The 18,245-nt window shown below is 36.3% G+C and overlaps 1 protein-coding gene across 4 annotated transcripts in view; it reads right to left on the bottom strand.

Moving 5' to 3' along the window:
- Rbp6 (RNA-binding protein 6) overlaps nucleotides 1-13,720 on the bottom strand; it is a 371,923-nt gene extending 358,203 nt beyond the window's left edge. The window contains exons 1-2 of one of the 4 annotated variants that reach the window (XM_066391971.1): nucleotides 13,215-13,720; nucleotides 13,103-13,143 (exon numbers count right to left, since the gene is read on the bottom strand). In XM_066391971.1, coding sequence (XP_066248068.1) covers nucleotides 13,103-13,143; nucleotides 13,215-13,279 — 106 coding nt within the window. In that variant the 5' untranslated portion in view covers nucleotides 13,280-13,720. The remainder of the gene's footprint in view (nucleotides 1-13,102; nucleotides 13,144-13,214) is intronic. The other 3 variants (XM_066391972.1, XM_066391973.1, XM_066391974.1) reach the window with 3 other exon arrangements.
- Between the last annotated feature and the right edge of the window lie 4,525 nt (nucleotides 13,721-18,245).

Genomic DNA, 18,245 nt, shown 5'->3' with positions numbered 1-18,245 from the left:
ATTATCTTTTAGATAGAGCTACCAGCACTTTTATCTATTAAATCCTTAGCAATGAAATAAATAGCCTGTAAGTACTGTTGTAAAGAAATATTATTTCATATATGCTGCAACGAATGGGTTCAAATATGTTATGGGTAAGATCACATCAAAGTCACTCACCTATCAGTAGGAGTCCTTTGTAGCTTTTCTCCAAAATTACCATTTTCATTCATAACTTAGTCTCAAAAACAAAGTCGAATTCCCATGTAGGCACTCCTCGAACGGCAACTCGAGATTGCGAATCTAACTGAATCAACATTTTCACTTGAATCTTTGAGAGGGATCTGAAATCCGCTCTCCTTTTAGTATGGGTAGGTTGTGTTCCCACGTGTCTTCCAACCGTTGAATTATAGCTTCCCTTCAAAATTTTCTTTTTTTCATCAAGTTACCTGTCCGTTAGGTACCAGCAAATGAGATATTCTCTTTTACAAATTGGAATTTCATTGCTTTATTAATGTTGAGAAAATGTATTGATCGTGATTTTCCCGCAACAAAGCTTAACTTGAATTGAGTTTTAAAGGATAAACGGTGCATAGCTACGAGATATTAAAAGAAAATCAATATTAGAAAGCTATTGAGAGATAATCACTCAGCACTTTAGAATCTGAGCTTTCTATTGTCCATTCTTCTTTAGCTACTTATCAAGAGATTATATATAAGTAAACTCAAGGTCTTGCAGCCTTCCTCCTCACCTAAATCTATTTATCAGAAAAAACTATAACGATTTTATATACAGGGTGTTTCATTAATATACCGACAAACTTTCAGGGGTTGTAGAGCTCATAAAAACAAATATTTAGAACAAATAGTTAGATCCGAAATAGCTTCGTTTCCAAGATACAGGGTGTTTAATTCCTTTTTTTTTAAATTTTTTTTTTAATATTTTAAAAACAGTTTGAGATGCGAACATGAAATTCGGGACATGCTATGGCGGGATAAGCGTGCATGTTCTGGAGTATGCAAACCATTTCCACCTACACTAGTGGCGTCCGTGCGGCCATACAAAGGGATGTTTTTAATTAAAAAAATGGCACGACACTGATTTTTTTTAATATGAATATTTTTTTCTTAATATTCCATCAATTCTTAACAAAAAAAGCCTCTTAGTATTTTGTTGCCCAAGTGGACGTTTTCGAGAAAAAAATAATTTCTCATTCATGTGCCTAGCAAAAAACCGGTGAAGGTTTCCAAGTGTGATTTTTTTTAAGGAGAAATTAATGTAATTTTCTTTCAATAGAGGTAGTAGACATGAAAACAAACATTTGTGAATCATGACTTCTGGTGTACTACCTCTATTAAAAGAAAATTAAAATCTTAAAAAATCACACTTGGAAACTTTCACCGGTTTTTTGCTAGGCACATGAATGAGAAATTATTTTTTTCTCGAAAACGTCCACTTGAGCAACAAAATACTAAGAGGCTTTTTTTGTTAAGAATTGATGGAATATTAAGAAAAAAATATTCATATTAAAAAAAGTCAGTGTCGTGCCATTTTTTAAATTAAAAACACCCCTTTGAATGGCCGCACGGACGCCACTAGTGTAGGTGGAAATGGTCTGCATACTCCAGAACATGCACGTTTATCCCGCCATAGCATGTCCCGAATTTCATGTTCGCATCTCAAACTGTTTTTAAAATATTTAAAAAAAATTAAAAAAAAAGGAATTAAACACCCTGTATCTTGGAAATGAAGCTATTTCGGATCTAACTTTATTTGTTCTAAATATGAATGAGTCAAATCGTAACTGCTGAGCCGGTGAAGTCTCCTTCGCCTGCCTCATCTTTCTGCTGTAGTTATGCATACGTCTTGCAAAAATGGCGTCCGAAAATAATTCATCTAAGAATTCACCAGTCAACAAGTTTGAACTAAATATATAATACAAATGGGCAAAACTTCTCTTCATCGGCTCCGGGACCAGTACGCAGATTCAAAGACAACCAAAAGAAAATTGCAGATGTTGAACATTATTCCTTTTCTGCTTTATTCAGTATCAACTTATCGGGATATAATATCTCCATATGGGATACGTTACATTAGCTCATCACTCATCGTTTAGCAAATCGAGATATCATCAACAAGTATTTCGATATAAAAAAAGTTGCACTCCACCTTTTCCTTAATAACAAAACCAATTATAAAATATTAATAATAAATGTTAAATATTTCCTGCATATTGTCAATTCAATTTGAAAATCTATATACAAACTTTAATAGCCTATCTAAAATGCCAAACTCTATAGCCTAACACGTGCTAAAATTAGTCATCTGAGTGGTTTTGGCAACGTAAGTGCACTACTATCATCGACCAGACTGCTCGGGAATTATTCTTATGTTAAGTGACATATTCCATAGCTTCGAGTAAACATTTAACTTCTTGGCGTCCACGAAGACAAATATTTGAATAGCTTATATTTGCCGAAAGATGGTGGACAAATGGACGTTGGTGCGATCTTCCTGCACTAGTTCAATCAAATTTTGATCTTCCTAATAGGAAAATCATTCATGCACCTAACGTAAATCTACGAAATACTTCATGCAGGGTCAATATTACGAGGGTGCCTAACCCTGTCCTTCCACCAAACCATACAAGGTGATTGTTAGCTCAATGGCAAAGTGAGACAGATGAAAACTAAAGTCAAAGAAAAAAAATTTCATATAGACATGTGTTCAATTTCAATTATTTAAGGATTTTGAGGACCTCAAAATTTTCTGCATATTACGCATTTATTACTAAAAATTATAACAATATAATACCGTTCCAGTTTCATAACCACCGCGATCTCCCGACTTAAACCCCATTGAATTTCTATTTATGGGGTGATATGAAACATTTTGTGTACCAAGAGACAATTAACACAAAAGAGCAGTTGTTAGATAGACTACAGATGGCTCCTGCTGATATAAGAAATCATCCAGGTATGTTGATTTGGGTGAAAAACAAATTACTTTATCGTTGTGAAGCATGTATTCTTGCAGAAGGACATTTTGAGCAACTGCTGTGATATTTTTACTTTTAACTGTCTCATTTGTGCAATTTTTAGTAAAAAAATGGATTATATGCAGCAAACTTTGAAGTCATTCAAATCCTTAAATTGTTCAAATTGGATATATGTCTATATGAATGTTTTTTCTAAAAATGACCTCACGTTTCATCTGTCTCACTTTGTCGATGAGCTAAAAAATTACCTTGTATAAAAAAAGCTGCGGTATTACTTAACATCCCTTTTCCTTTGAATGTCTTTAAAAATGAAAAGTGCGCGAGATAATCAAGGTTAAAACCATCAATATTCACTCGTGGACTTCTACGAGTATACGTTCGCACACATACACTAACTCTATGACGAAATATTTGAACTCTAAAATTAGTTCGGATTTTTATAATTAGCACGTCAAGGCAAAAGTAAACACGCACGATGCGACATTCTAGTTTAAGGTGCCTAAGGTTATTTAATCATTCACGAAACATTCAGTGGTTTTCTTAATTTTTTTGTGAAACCATGCAGCGAATTGTGCAAGATGTTTAAAATTCACGTAACCAGAAACTCCTCAGACAAGACTATCGATTGAATAGAGTTCCTATGATGACTCGGCATCGGTCACTTTTCGGAATTTACAACGCTTCATTTTAGAGCTGATCAGCTCCAAATTAATTGCATAATCACTCTCTGCGAATTCAAAACGCAACACTTTCAGATTAATCCGGAGTGCCAATTAACTTAACATTCAATTTCAGTTTATCACATGGCAATTAATTCTTTTCGCCCTCTCTAGAATATCGATTATTATTTGTGCTATTGGAGACTTCTCAAATCCGGACAGGTGTAGTTTAAAGCGCACTTATTACACGTTATATTACACACATATCTTGTCTCCATACACTTGTCCAAACATATCTCAGAATCAGGACATCTCGACGGACATCTAATGTTTGGAATCGCTCCGTTTTTCACCCAATTCGGTGAATCGCTCGGATCGAGCTAAATGCAGAATCGATTTAAAATTTAAGATATGAATTTGATTTTAAAGAAGAAATCATGATATTATTATTATAAAGTATCTATCATTTTTGGAACAGAAGTTACAGAGTTCTAAGTATCTTTTCAGGGGTTCTTTTTTTCTTTGTAAACTGCTGCTGTTGGAATTTTGGGATCGCAAAGCAGTATCAAAGTTGCGTCACTACAATTTCCAACAAATATTAAGGATATTACTTTATGTAGAAAAATATGTCATAACTGTAACAACCTTGGATCAAGGTTACAGACCTCTTAACGTCTCTTCAAGAGCTCTTTACAAGTGAAATCTTGTTGAAACTTTTAAAATTCCATAGGGGAAAAGTTCTGTGCCTGAAACTTCTAGCAAAAACAGAGAAAAACACGTCATGTCTAATAAAAAAAGTATGCCATGGTCACACAGTGGCCAGTAGTGCCAGAAATCAGCATCAAGGGTCTGGACAATTGCATATTTGCAACCAACAAAAGCAGCAGCTGCCCTTTCAATCAAAGGTTTTCTTCTCAAGCCCCCCAGTTTAGTTAATTGTGGCCTTAGTGAGGCATTAAAATTTATAAATGTAAATATCTGGAAAACCGCTCGTCTGAGCAGCAATTACAAGAAACATAAAACTTTTTTCATGCAGAAAAAATTGGGTAATGTGCTGTTACTCAAATTAACAATAATATACCGAGATACAAAAGAGTTATGAACTTTTAACCATAGCAGCCGGATAATAAACAGCGTACACCTCACTCAACATCAAAATTTAAATTTTCAATAAAGCTATTTGTATAAAAATAATTTTAAACTTTGCCACCCTGTATGTTGCTCACCACCGTTAGATATAGGTAAATTAGGTTAAATCTTAATATTATCATTAGCAATTTATAGTTCAGATATGTATCATTAATTCAGGAACATCCTGTATCGCAGATATACAGGGTGGCTAGAGAAAAAGTGCAATGCGTAATACCACATGATAGAGGATATTCCATCCTACGTATCTTATATTGAATGTTTAATTTCACCACCTGCCGAGGTCTTCATGACCTAAATGAAGAGTTTTTATTTGCAAAATTTTAATTAAAAAAAACTACTTTATTTTACTAAAAGATTAATGCAGAAATGATACGACTTGCAGCAGAAATGTGTACAAAAAATTATAGAAAAGAATTATGTAATTCCCTCGTGGTGGACGGTTTTATGTTCCGGTTATCGCTGGGTCCTAATGGGATTCACTCGTTTACGTTGACATATGTCCTTGGATAACATATTGAGTGCTACATGATTCTTGCTAATTGCTAGAGCTAGTTTGAACTTGATAGTCGATAATCTGAATAATTTGAAGGGAAAAAGTATTATTTAAGTCCTAATTCCTAGGTACATCAAGCATACTTACTAAGATGTCTCAAGGCCGGAACCCATTAAGTCGTCTCTAAATCGTATCTTCCTGCTAAAATTTCCCAGTTAAATTCTCATTATTTTCGATTGCCTTCAATTATGCGGCATTTGCCAGCCAAATACTTGCTCAAGGATTAATTTATTTGAACTTTAGTGACGCCGTCTATTGATCTTAATCATCGATCGCGACTTCGTTTCTGGAATCGATCATCGTTCTTCGACAAATGCACTTTTTACGAGCCAAGTCACAGCTTTTTTTGACTCGGAATTGCGTAACTCAAGTTTTTTCTTCGCTATTATTATTAATTTTAAATCCAAGCCTCTTCCTATTTGTTTTGGAAGCCTGAGCTGTACCGAGTGTTAGTCATCGACAGGCTGGAAATTGTTCTGTTTTGGCTCTCCGTCATTTATTTTCCAAGCAATTATACTTTCTGGTATGTTTACGGTTTGACTTCCAAATTAAATAAACGTCGCCGTCTCTGAAGAAGTGAACCCATAAAAACTCCCATTAAATCTGTAGATAACTGTTCCAGATCGAAATTAAAACACTGCTGATGTAACTCTAAACGAAATATTGACACATAAGCCCTAGTAATATTACATCTGCAACAGGTTAAACTTGGCATTAGCCCCCCCAAATCCACCCCGACCTGTTCCAATGATGTTTAACGAGAAGGAGTCAAGATATACATATATATTCCAGAAACGTCTTTCAGAAGGGATTTACCACTAGCTGGCTCCAATTTACCGGTAATCCCCCGGCCGCCATGATTGAGAAGCCAGGAGCGTCACTAAACCAGGGATAGTGCTGATTATTGTTCAGAATAATGTGTGTCAAGTAAAAGCTGTTACGTAAAGTAGCAACTTTACTCTCACTGAGGAGAGACTAATGTGGATCATTAACTCACAAGTGATATAAATTAATTAGGAGTATAGAATACCGAGTAGTTATTGTGTATTGTTGTTTACTATTGTTCTTTATATTTTTATAATTAACTTACACTTGTAATAATTATTATAAATTATTTATTTTAATTGAATATAGTCTAATTAATATTTAGTTATGGAATTATTTAGTTCAGTGTAAATGAATCATTCTTCAGCTATGGTTGTAATGAAAACGCAGAAGCCGACAACGAAGGTTGCTGACAGTGCGATTCCTGCAACCTAGGGTTTTTGATTCATTCGACTAAATTCTGGTGAATAAAGTCGTGCACCATTATCGTTTGTAACACAAGGTAAAAACTAAAAGTGTAACAGACATCCTTTTTATCCCAAAAAAAAAGCATTTTTTGCAGAAATTTACCAACAGAGTTTTTTTTGCCCATATTGACTAAAATATTTATTACTACTCTACATCAAAAAAATCTCAAGTTTTAAATTAATATGTCAAAAAAATACCAGATTACCGTATCAGTGTCGCTATACATCAATACCATGTTTTAATATCATTCTCTACACCATTATTTTTAATCGCCATTGATCGATCTACATATTTTTAATCTATAATTGGCAGAGTTTGCCCCTCCAGCAGGCGCTTGCTATCCCCGTGATTAGAGTAACCATCAAAAGAATAAAAATATGGAAATGTTTACTACATTATTACCACTTACCTTCAGTAATGGGTAGCAATCATCGGAAGCATCCAGTAGAAATTTAGTTATTCGATCCGCATTGAACACTTTAGACTTTCTCGGTTTCTAACCATTATCCTTTTTAGAAATGCTGTAAGCTTCTTGTATTTTGATGTGTTCAAATTGGTCTTAGCGATAAAGGATGCCTTCAGTACTTGGCCCAAAGGGTTAACGTCTTCAGTTGCTTCAGTTCTCCAAAAAAATGTGTCCGAAACACGCTTTTTGCGTAATTATCCTCTACTTCTTTCTCTTCGCCTCATATTTTGAAGTCCATATATCGTTTCTCGTATATCAATATTGACTTTTTCAGTAAAAGTGGTGCTTCTTTGGCAGCACCTTCAATGGCGAAATTCGGCACTTTGAACCATATTCAGCACGTGTTTAATCGATTTATTGCTATCTATTTGATATTCCTTGCCAACCCACACTGCCTATTGTTACATGGCAGTCTATAATATGATTCAGAACTACCCCCACAATATCAATACACAGGGTAACGCTTAGCATTCAACATTATTTTATATGAATATAATAAGAATACCTCCATTTCGAAGTGAAAAAAATAACGTTTATGTCTTGAGACTAAAGTGCCTTGTAATCCCTTAGCGATTTGCTGCAAACTTCCCCGCGGGATTAAAAGGCTTACTTCAGTCTCTTGATATATAATATACTATTTATAGCCAGGAATTATAGCGTAATAGGCACGTGCTAGAGTTGCTCATCCAAGACATTTTGGGAGCGCACATAAACGATACTATCGTCAACCTTAACTGCTCGAAAATAAAGTGCAAGTGTTATGTTAAGCGACATTTCCAATTTCTGAAAGGAAATGTTGAATTTCTAAGCATCTATTTTGATGACATTGTTGTGATTTCTCAGCTGATAGTTTTGTAACAAAATCCTGATTATCAGTGAAATTTTTCGCTATTTTTCACAAACGTTGATTTGGGACGAGTTCAAGCAATAAAGGGTCGATAGTCTTTCACATTAGGGCAAAGGCTATCATATGATTCAAAATAATGGCAGTTTCTCATAAAACCGCAGACCCACAAATGCCTCATTTCTGGGCTGCAGATGTTAACTTTTTTTTTCTGAGGGATTCATAGGCAGTTTCTGAGATATTTAGTTAAAATTTGGAGTACGCGCTATGGATTTTTTATTTCTGATTTTTTTACGGCACTATGGCGCAGTATTATGAAGATTATTGCTGAATTAAGCACTTAGCACTCCCAAGGGTCTTCTTTCGCAGTTTTTGTTTGTCGACGTACAAATCGGTACATGCAATTCAATTTCCATTGGTTCCTGAAACGAAGTTCATCCCGTTGACCTCATGCAACCTAATCTACCGTGCAAACCGACTGAGAAAAATTTCCTATTCCTGTTAAAGTAATTATCGTGAAGCAGATAATGTACCTCGTTCTATATAAAAGCGACATGCAAGCACACGGTGTTTGAAGTTCAGTTATAGAAGGTCAACCTCGGGTCAATGTACAAGTTATTAAAAACTGCTAAATGTGAAGTTGCAACAATTAACAACCTACTTAAAGATTTTTTGTTTACGATTAGACGTAGAAATGAATCAATTAAAGCTGCCTTAGTTAAGGTATGTTTGTGCAGGTCATTATCGAACCAAGTTCAACGCAGGGATTACATAGTTTTCATTGAATAAAGGAAAAATAGATTTTGGTATTCAAAAGAAAAAGAACTTTGAGGATCTTATCATAAAATGACTTTTTGGGTTGTTAATTGAAAATAAGGTGGAAGATCAATAATTACGAGTTACTTTTAGAACCTGAGCGACTTGTGGACAAGTCTAGCAAATATCGGCGAGATAGTGGATTCAGCTGTATATACAGAATCCTGGATGAAATTGGAATTGTACAGGACAGTTTTAGATTGGAATTGAGTGTTCCACTAATGCCATTGATTGTCTATTGCATTTTTTATGTTTCAACAGTTATCACGTTGCAAGAGGTAAATCGATACAAAGCAGTAACAAAATCTCGCCAAGTTCTCACTCTCTCAGGCCAGGTACGCCAGTTGCATAACAAACGATCGAAACCGCAACAATAAACGTTTCCTTGTGACGGGGTTCAGTTGAAGAAAAAACGTAAATTAAGAGAAAAGCGAACCTTTTATTAAGTTTACTTAGTCCCCGGTGTTTGTATTTCAATAACAATAAATTCAACCTCCGAGTAAACATTCACCTGTGTCAACAAACTGCGTTTAGTTTCGCCAGCAGTCTACCAGAGGTATGTTTCTTTTGGGCGTGTATAAGAAGTACCTTTCTAAGTGATAAGGAGAAAGGATAGAATCGGATAATTTTGTTTGGTCAACGCAGAACCTTCTCCTAAAGCTGACGTAAATGACGACTTTTCACACGCAGCAACTTCTATGCTAACCAACAAATCAAAAACCTTAAAAACTGAACAGATCCTGGTTGCTTTCAACAATTGAACCGAACAGTAACAACAATAGCTTAAAGCCTATCGTCACTAATGAAAATCTGTACACTTTTTGTCTATAGAGCAGGAATAGCCGTAACCATCGTATTTTTAGATAAAAACAAATCATGACATTGTTTTCACTGGGAGATCACGCAGGAAGTTCGCTTCATTACTCTACCAAGGAGGATTATTAGTAGGTTTGTAATAATTTGTTTATTCGGGTTCTATTTTGGACGCATGAGTCCGATTTGGTAAAGGTAGAGTCTGGTTGATATCTAAAGGTACCATTTTGATACGAGCGAAATAGAACTAAAGAAAATTCCTGCAGGTTCTAAATAGGGCCAACCTTGGCAAGTCTGGCACCCTATGTGAAAATTTTACCACTGCCCTCATGCCCCTAAGAAAAACCGCCGCCCAGGAAACTACTGATTCTGGTCTATCCTGTGTATTCTTGTATGAACTGAATGTCTGGGTTAAATATTGATGGATCATATTGACTAATCTTAAATACATGTATCCACAAGTCGACATGCAATTTTGTAGAACTGTTTTGATTGTACTAGATAATGTTATCATGTATGATATTTTAAAAATACGCCACAGTTTCTATTATTATTGATGTACCACAATTATTTTCTAAAAAAATGAAAACGGTATAGTTGGTTGATGTATGTAAACCGAATCGTTTTCTAGAGAAACACCGTTTTGTCAAAGGGCGTATTTTGCAAAAGTAATAGAATTTTGCGTGTGATTTTTATTCTATCACTTAGATCCCAAAATAAACAATATTTTTGTGTTAAAATTATTAAAAATAAATATATTACTTTGAAATAAATTGATTAAATTTCATCAACTGGAAAAATACCATTTTCGCTATCAAATATTGAAGAGATATATTTCCGTAAGGATAAGTCTTTGAAAAACAATTTATAAGAGTAAGAACAATCTTTTAACAAGAATTTTTCATTTCTGGGATATTGTCCACATTTTTGGAAACACCCTGTATAGGCCTAATTAGTTCCCTTCATCATTATGCTCTAAAATGACCACAAATAATGAAATTCCAGAATGTCTTCAAGGATGATTTTCATCAACCCAAACGTACTAATTATTATTAATTAATAATTAATGTCTGACAATGAGATGTTGATTAGATTCGATTTGAAGGACTAATGTTTTACCTCAAGAAATTAAATCACCTCGGACAGTGTTTTATAAACTTTATTGGCTGTTAAAACTCAACTATACTATGGTATTGTATAAGGGTACTGCTAAAATAAGACATGATACTGGGATGATTGCGATTGCTACTCGATTCTATCGCCCTGCGGGCCCTTTCTTAGGGATGCCTCTACCATTTGACTTTCAATTATAGTGTTGCCGATATTGACAATGAGAAGATTTTTGCAACGTTGACAGTGTGCGTTTTTAGAATTTTTAAAAACTACGTCTGTAGATTTTAGAGATTAAAATCATAGGTAACATATACGTATCTCCCAAACTGAAGCAAAATCTTTTAAATATCGGAGATTTTTACACCCCATATCTCTACAAAGATGAGTTTAAAAATTGTCTTAATTTAACCTAAGAACTCGCCTCCCAAATGTACAGGATGGTGATAATTTCAAAGTCCATCATTGAGAGCGTGGAAAGAGCGACAGTCACAAGATCGATAAAATCCCATGGAAAAGTTGCTCATTTTAATAGTCATTAAGAATCTACCTTTAAACTAGGTGTATCTGTCAAGCCAATATTTCTAAAATATCCAAAAAAAGCGAAAACATGATCCGATCCCTTCCGCTGGGATTTTCACCCTTACAAAGGTCCCAGTGGTCGACATCGAAGTTTTCACTACCGTATATGCACGCGATTTCCAGACACCCTGTACAACCAGTGTAGATTTAGTCCATATGGCAAGAGCTCAGACTGAAACATGCTCAGTGAACCGAGGGGGAACGTTGCACATATTCACATTGCACATATACATACATAATTGGAACGAACCTATGTTCCGTTTGCACCCATCGTGCACGTCCACAGCACATATTCACTGCCCAGCACATATCAAACATCAACATTGTAAGAGTAACAAGCACACTTGGCATAGCATGCTCACTTAGAAACATCGCACAACCAATATTAATCGTTGTAATAATATGTAGTGCAAGATGTATTTATAAATCATAAATCTCCTCAATACATATGCAAATAATCAAATATGCCATCTTTCAGGCACGCGATGCGCAGTGAAATTGGACTACCGTCAACACTCATTACCACAAAATATAATTAAAAAAATTTCTATGGTGTTGAACAATAAAATTGGGTCGTCTTAATATAGTTGTAGAAGATGGTCAATCAAACATGACTTGCCGTTTCTATAATAGTTAATAATTTGTGTGACGCAAGAATCGAAGTTCGCGTTAGATTGATTGAGTCTGGAAACTACAATAATAATTACTGGAAACCTTTGCGGATCTAGAACCATGATATGAAATACAGTAGATGCTCATAAGCTTTTAATGGGAACAATATTGCTGCTGCTGTTAAAAGTCCTCTGTTGATAAATACATAAAAAAGAGTCATATGAGTGAGTGATGTCCTAGTGTTATGAAATACTGTTTCATTGTAGACATATCAGCGTGAGTAATCAAAAGAATACAATGAGCGTCGAGCAAAAACCTAAACATCACGACTGACCCTAATCCATCCAACCCAAATGTCACTTTGTGGAAAGTATCACACCTGTTGCACTGTTGCACCCTGACAATTGCATCATTATGCAGTTTCTCACTGCTTTACATGTATACTTATCTATAGGTATTATTTCCTATATTCAACTGACAACAATACGCTGGGAAATTCCCTCAGTAAAAACTCCACCTCCCCACAGGGCCGTTTTGAATAATAACAATACTTAAGGCGGTTAACTACTCGGTTTAAAGCTTTTCGAGGCAATTCCCCGGGTTATTTCGGCACTTTTTATTCGGCCAAAGGGCCCATAAATCCTAACCTAGCTTACGGCTTGCGCCGCCTCCGACCCACCACCACCGGCTTTTTACACCTAAATCAATAAACGATTTTCTTTGGCGGTGTCGTGTATGAATGAACTCAAACTAAAGAGCGGTGGCGCTAAGTATTGCTGCCGCCATCTAGGGCGAAGGGTTGGAAGAACGCGCCGCCCTTAGGGATTGCGAGGGAGGCGCAGGCGCGAAGCGCGTCGAATTTCGAAAATTCAAAACTTGTTATACCCCGGCAGGTTAATTTAGGTTAATTAAGTGAAATATTCGGATGATTACGTTTTATGGCAGCGTGTGTACACAAAGGCACGTGGTTGAGCGAACGGGCGGTAATGGATCAAGTAAACAAAACAGCTGGGGTTTTGAACTTTACGCTGCAATTAAGGACGGTAATTTTGGACGGCTTTAAACTATTGCGGAGACTATTTCAAAGGTGCAGCTTGTTCCGCTTTTCGTGCGCACAGCAAGTTTAAATTGAGTCACTTGTAACCAGAGGGTCAGGTGCTACTGGAGTGATCCTTGTGCCCGGTGTAGCTGGCACCAGCACTGTTCCTTCGGGGTAGACCTTACCTGGACTTGTCTGCCAACTGAGACCGCCGATAAACATTTTCCTGAAACAGAAGAGCGTCGTTACTGCGGGGGCGGGGCGAAAACACGTGTTCGCTCTCGGCGCAGCACTCACCCGGGGTCGTTCGGCACCTCGGCGGGGGATCCGGCGACGACCAAGTCCTGATTTTGGCCCTCCATGACACTGGTTTTGAAACTGTACTGAACTACGACTACACACTAAAGGTAAACAGTGGACCGGGATGCGTTGTCGGGCCCGATCGCGTGTTATGCCTCGCTATCAACACGGTACTGGCGGCGGCGGCCGGCGGCGGCAGACGTCGCGCGCTCTCGGGCGCCTTTCGGGGACGCATGCGCTCAATGCGTCTCGGCGCCCGATGCGCCACCCCGATTGGTGCAATCCGACGCTGCTATGACGTGACGCAGCGGCGCCCGATGCATTTTGTATACGGATACGGATGTTATTAGGCCGGTTGTTGTTCGATTCATCATCGGCAGTCGGCCGGCACTCGCCCAGCTCTGATTTTGTATTACACATCATTTGACCACCTATTGTAGACCAATTACAACTAATGCGGATTCTCTGCTGCAAGCTCATCGACGATATGGTAACGTTGTGTAACAATCATCACTAACCAGCGAGTGTTTATACTTCATGCATATAAAAACTCGTATCTTTATTGCTTACAGGTATATCCAGGTTTTTAAAGCTAGAATTTCAGAAATTGGTTTTAATAATAATATCTACACTTTTTCGTTGACAAGAATAAAATGTTGATTATGGAAGTAATCAACAGTCATCAACACAAATCACCCCTCTACCAGAAGTAATGCCGGTAGGCGGTCCCTGGTGGGACCAGTAGTGATAAAAGAAAGAGGGTGTCATCTCAGTGGGTCGGTTCACCGAAGTCTCAGACTACCTGGTGCGCGACAACATCAATGCCTCAGGTGTTCATGGTGACGTAGTCACCTAATTATTGTCTATAAAAAAATATTGTTAAACCTGAACAGGCCACTAAATTTATGAAAAAGACATTTGATAAAAATAAGGTATGAGAATAGTTGACTGGACATAAGACTGAATCATAACACGTAACTACTAAGAGGGCTGTCATACCCCACACCCCAAAATAGCCCATTTGGCATCTATTCCCAACCCATATTCCCCTTTACCCCAGGTACCTACCTAGCCCCCAATCATCGCCAAAAACCCACCGTACTAATCTTTTCGTCTCGTCCTAAATATTGGAAAAACTTTTAAGCAAAGGCATCATAAACCTTCTCAAATCCCCAGGTACCTACCTGGAGAAAATTAAAGAAATTTATTCCGAAATTAATTTTTATTTCCCCAAAAAAGTTACTTTGCACAACATATGACAAGTTGGTTTCCATGAGAAAGTAATATAAGTAATAATGTAAGAGGTTAATACATACATATATAATATAATAATACATATGCGTAACCTGGGGTACTTTACAGACCGAATAAAACCGAGACAGCTAAAAGGGACACTTTTTCTGTCCCTGCCATTTAAAACACATTGTGCAAGTGGTGATCAAAGTCCATGTCGGTGAACAGCATTTTGTGGCATCAATTTAAAAAGCATGTAAACGAAGATACACTAATCAAAACTGTCCCGGCACCCAAGGTCGAATCGAGTTTGCAAAATGGAATTCGTTTATAATTTTTCGATTTCAATTGCGAATCGCAGAATAAAAACGTTTTTTCTCGTTGAGCTATGCTCAAGTAAGTTCGCGCTTGGCGTGCACCGTTACATTCAGTTGCCTACATTAGAGTAACAATTTTCTAACAAAAGATGCACCTAAACGTCTTCCTCCAACTCGTCATATGTTGTGCAAAGTAACTTTTTTGGGGAAATAAAAATTAATTTCGAAATAAATTTCTTTAATTTTCTTCAGGTAGGTACCTGGGGATTTGAGAAGGTTTATGATGCCTTTGCTTAAAAGTTTTTCCAATATTTAGGGCGAGACGAAAAGATTAGTACGGTGGGTTTTTGGCGATGATTGGGGGCTAGGTAGGTACCTGGGGTAAAGGGGAATATGGGTTGGGAATAGATGCCAAATGGGCTATTTTGGGGTGTGGGGTATGACAGCCCTCCTAGTAGTCACGTAGTATCAGATGTAGTGCGTTCCATCCAAGAGGATCTTCTTCCCTACACATCTACGGCTTAAGTTCGGATTGTACTATAAGCTTGATCCTCCAATTCGATTTATCCTCGGTTTTATTTTATAATACAATAAAAATGCAAGTTTAAATGAGAATAATTCTTCATTAAATCTGATTAAAGTTAATTGACTTTAAAAGAAAAAATAATTAAACGAAATTTAAGAAATCACTTGCAACTTTATATCAGTTGTGTTGGAAAGGTCTGCACTTAATATCCCCGGAAACTAAATGGGTGGGCGGGTAATGGTAAGCATAGAATATAGGACCATCATTTTTTGACGGCAACGTAAACGAGCCATTTTATCTCCTGTTTTTGCAAGAGTGGAAAAACTCCTATACGAGGGAGGCGGTATTAGAAAAATGTAGAAAATTCACAAAGCTATACAGGGTGATTGGGATCTAAAGGGACAAACTTTAATGTTGGATGGAGGGTTCTGCTGTGGTACCATTTTAATTTTAATTTTTTAGAATTCGCAAAACTGTAAGGCATTTTGCAATTTCTAATAATACACTTAGTAAAAGAAGAGAGAAAAGAAGAAAATAATAGAAAGTACTGATTTAATTGAAATTAAATAGAATCAACTAAATGTACCTGTGCAAAAGTATTTTAACAACAGTCAATTGTTGTAAACAAACAGTTAGTGGTTGTCAGGGTGTCAAGAGTTACTCATTTGAAATCTGAAAAAACGAGTTGTCTTATTTCTTTTAGTACTCTTTTAATCTAATTTCATTAATATAGATTAACTAAATAGTAATTCCTACTTTATTTGGAAATGCTTGTAATTAAGATTCTTGTAATTATGATAAAAATTTTAAATTATCAGACATTTAATTAATTTGACAAACAAAGGGAGAGGTGCGGCACAAAAACTAGATGTGAAGATGTTTCTACTATATCATGATCTAAATAACTACATATGCATTTTTTTGAAAAATACACAGGGTGTTTTATTTTTAAGGAAATATCAAAAAATCGCTTATAATGGTCCGGACCTGGAATTTTTCAATTCTTGTTATTAGAGGTTCTTAGGCATAGACAGTAACATAAAACTACCAAATTTTGAGAAAATGTCTCAAGCCATAAAAAAGATATAAACAAAAGAAGATTTGGATTATACCTATAAAATACCCTATATCTTCGTTGTTAATACCCTAAGGGAACATTTTAATAGTCAATATGGTACCACAGCAGAACCCTCCATCCAACATTAAAGTTTGTCCCTTTAGATCCCAATCACCCTGTATATTTAATCCTTTGACTGTGGCAAACATTTTACAAAGTTGTGCTTTCTATGTGACAGTTTTCAGCCGGTACTGATCAACACGAATCCTGCAGTTAAAGGAAGAAGTGATATGCGTACTAATATGATTTCCGTAGTGTATCAATATAGCTTATCCAGAGCCGTAAATACTATAGTTATGTAACGGATCTAAAATCTATCTTAACACTTATCTAAACTTTAATTTAAAAAAAAAACGAACGCGATAAATATAGTTCAGACAAACTAAAAGTCATAAAGCGGTTTGTACAAATGGCGCAATTGCTATGTTTCCATATTGAAAGACATTAAAAATGCAAGTACGCACCTGGCAAGAAAAGCGCTGATCAACAGAATTCCTACAGTTCCGAAAAAATGCAATATTACGTATAAACAACACAAAATACATTAAAAAATTTAACCGGGAGCCGAAATTAATGTCCGCAGATATGCCGTAGAAACGCGACTTTTTTTGAAAAGACTGTAATTTGCCCTTACGTTACATCTATGTACATAATCATTTTTGGTAATATACTCGGCCAGATTTTAGTACCAATTATCCTCAAAAAAGACTGCTTTGTATAATGAAATTTTCATCCCTTTTATGAACTAAAGCGCTAGGATATCCAGGCTTCGTCAAATTGCTATAACTGCAACACTCCAATAGTAGATCAGTCTCATTGTTCATCTAATTGTTTGCGACATTGTTACCACAAAACGAGGGTACCACAATTTTGTGCACTGAGGATTGCCACACGTCTGATTAACAAGCACAAATTGCGACGACTGAATCCTGCGCTAGCGCTTCTGCAGAAGTACCGGGAAGAAGAAGCTTTTTAGTAAAAGATTGTAACGGACGATATGTATCTCATTAGAACCAACTCAACATGGGAACCGCGCCACCCGTCTAGATCAATTTACTACTTATGGTTTGCTTAAACCTAAGTCAACGTGGCAACTGCGCCATTGGTGGTCGAAGCTTATTTTTTGTATGACGTCAAACGCTCAGCTGGTACTACTTGTATTGTTCAGTGCCTTATTGCCGGCTTTATCACATTTTGGCTCGTATTTATCTATATCGTTTAGCATACAAAATAATAGTTTACCTCGATTATTATTAATGTTTTGATTTATCCAAATTCGATTATTTCTTATTATTATTACATAAAGATTATGTGGTGTAATTATTAAGACCTTCTTCAAGAAAGTTAAGACCTATGTCTTGTCAGACCTAAGTCAACGTGGCAACAGCATTACTCGCCATGGATTTAGCTGGCATCAGCTGTATAGTGTAATGCCTTGTTGTCGGCTTTGCCACATTTTTGCTCACGTTTATGGATAACATTTAGCACGTAAATTAATAATTACCTCGGCTATTATTGTTTCGATTTACGTAAATTCGATTATTTCTTATTACTATTACATAAGGAATTTGTGGCGTAATTGCTATTACCTAATTTAAGCATGTTAAGAACTGTGTCTTATTAGACAAAAGTTAACGTGGCGACCGCGCTACTCGCCACGAATTTGGCTCGCATCAGCTGTATTGTGTAATAGCTCGTTGCCGGCTCTATCCCATTTTTACCCGTATTTATGGATTTCGTTTAGTACGTAAATTAATAGTTATCTTGGTGATTATTTTTTCGATTTAAGTAAATTCGATTATTTCTTATTATTATTACATAAGAAAACCGTGATA

The sequence above is a fragment of the Euwallacea similis genome, chromosome 7, assembly GCF_039881205.1.
Source record: "Euwallacea similis isolate ESF13 chromosome 7, ESF131.1, whole genome shotgun sequence".
Taxonomy (NCBI): domain Eukaryota; kingdom Metazoa; phylum Arthropoda; class Insecta; order Coleoptera; family Curculionidae; genus Euwallacea; species Euwallacea similis.
The sequence above is the reverse complement of the archived record's forward strand: the minus strand, read 5'-3'. Positions and strand labels throughout refer to the sequence as shown.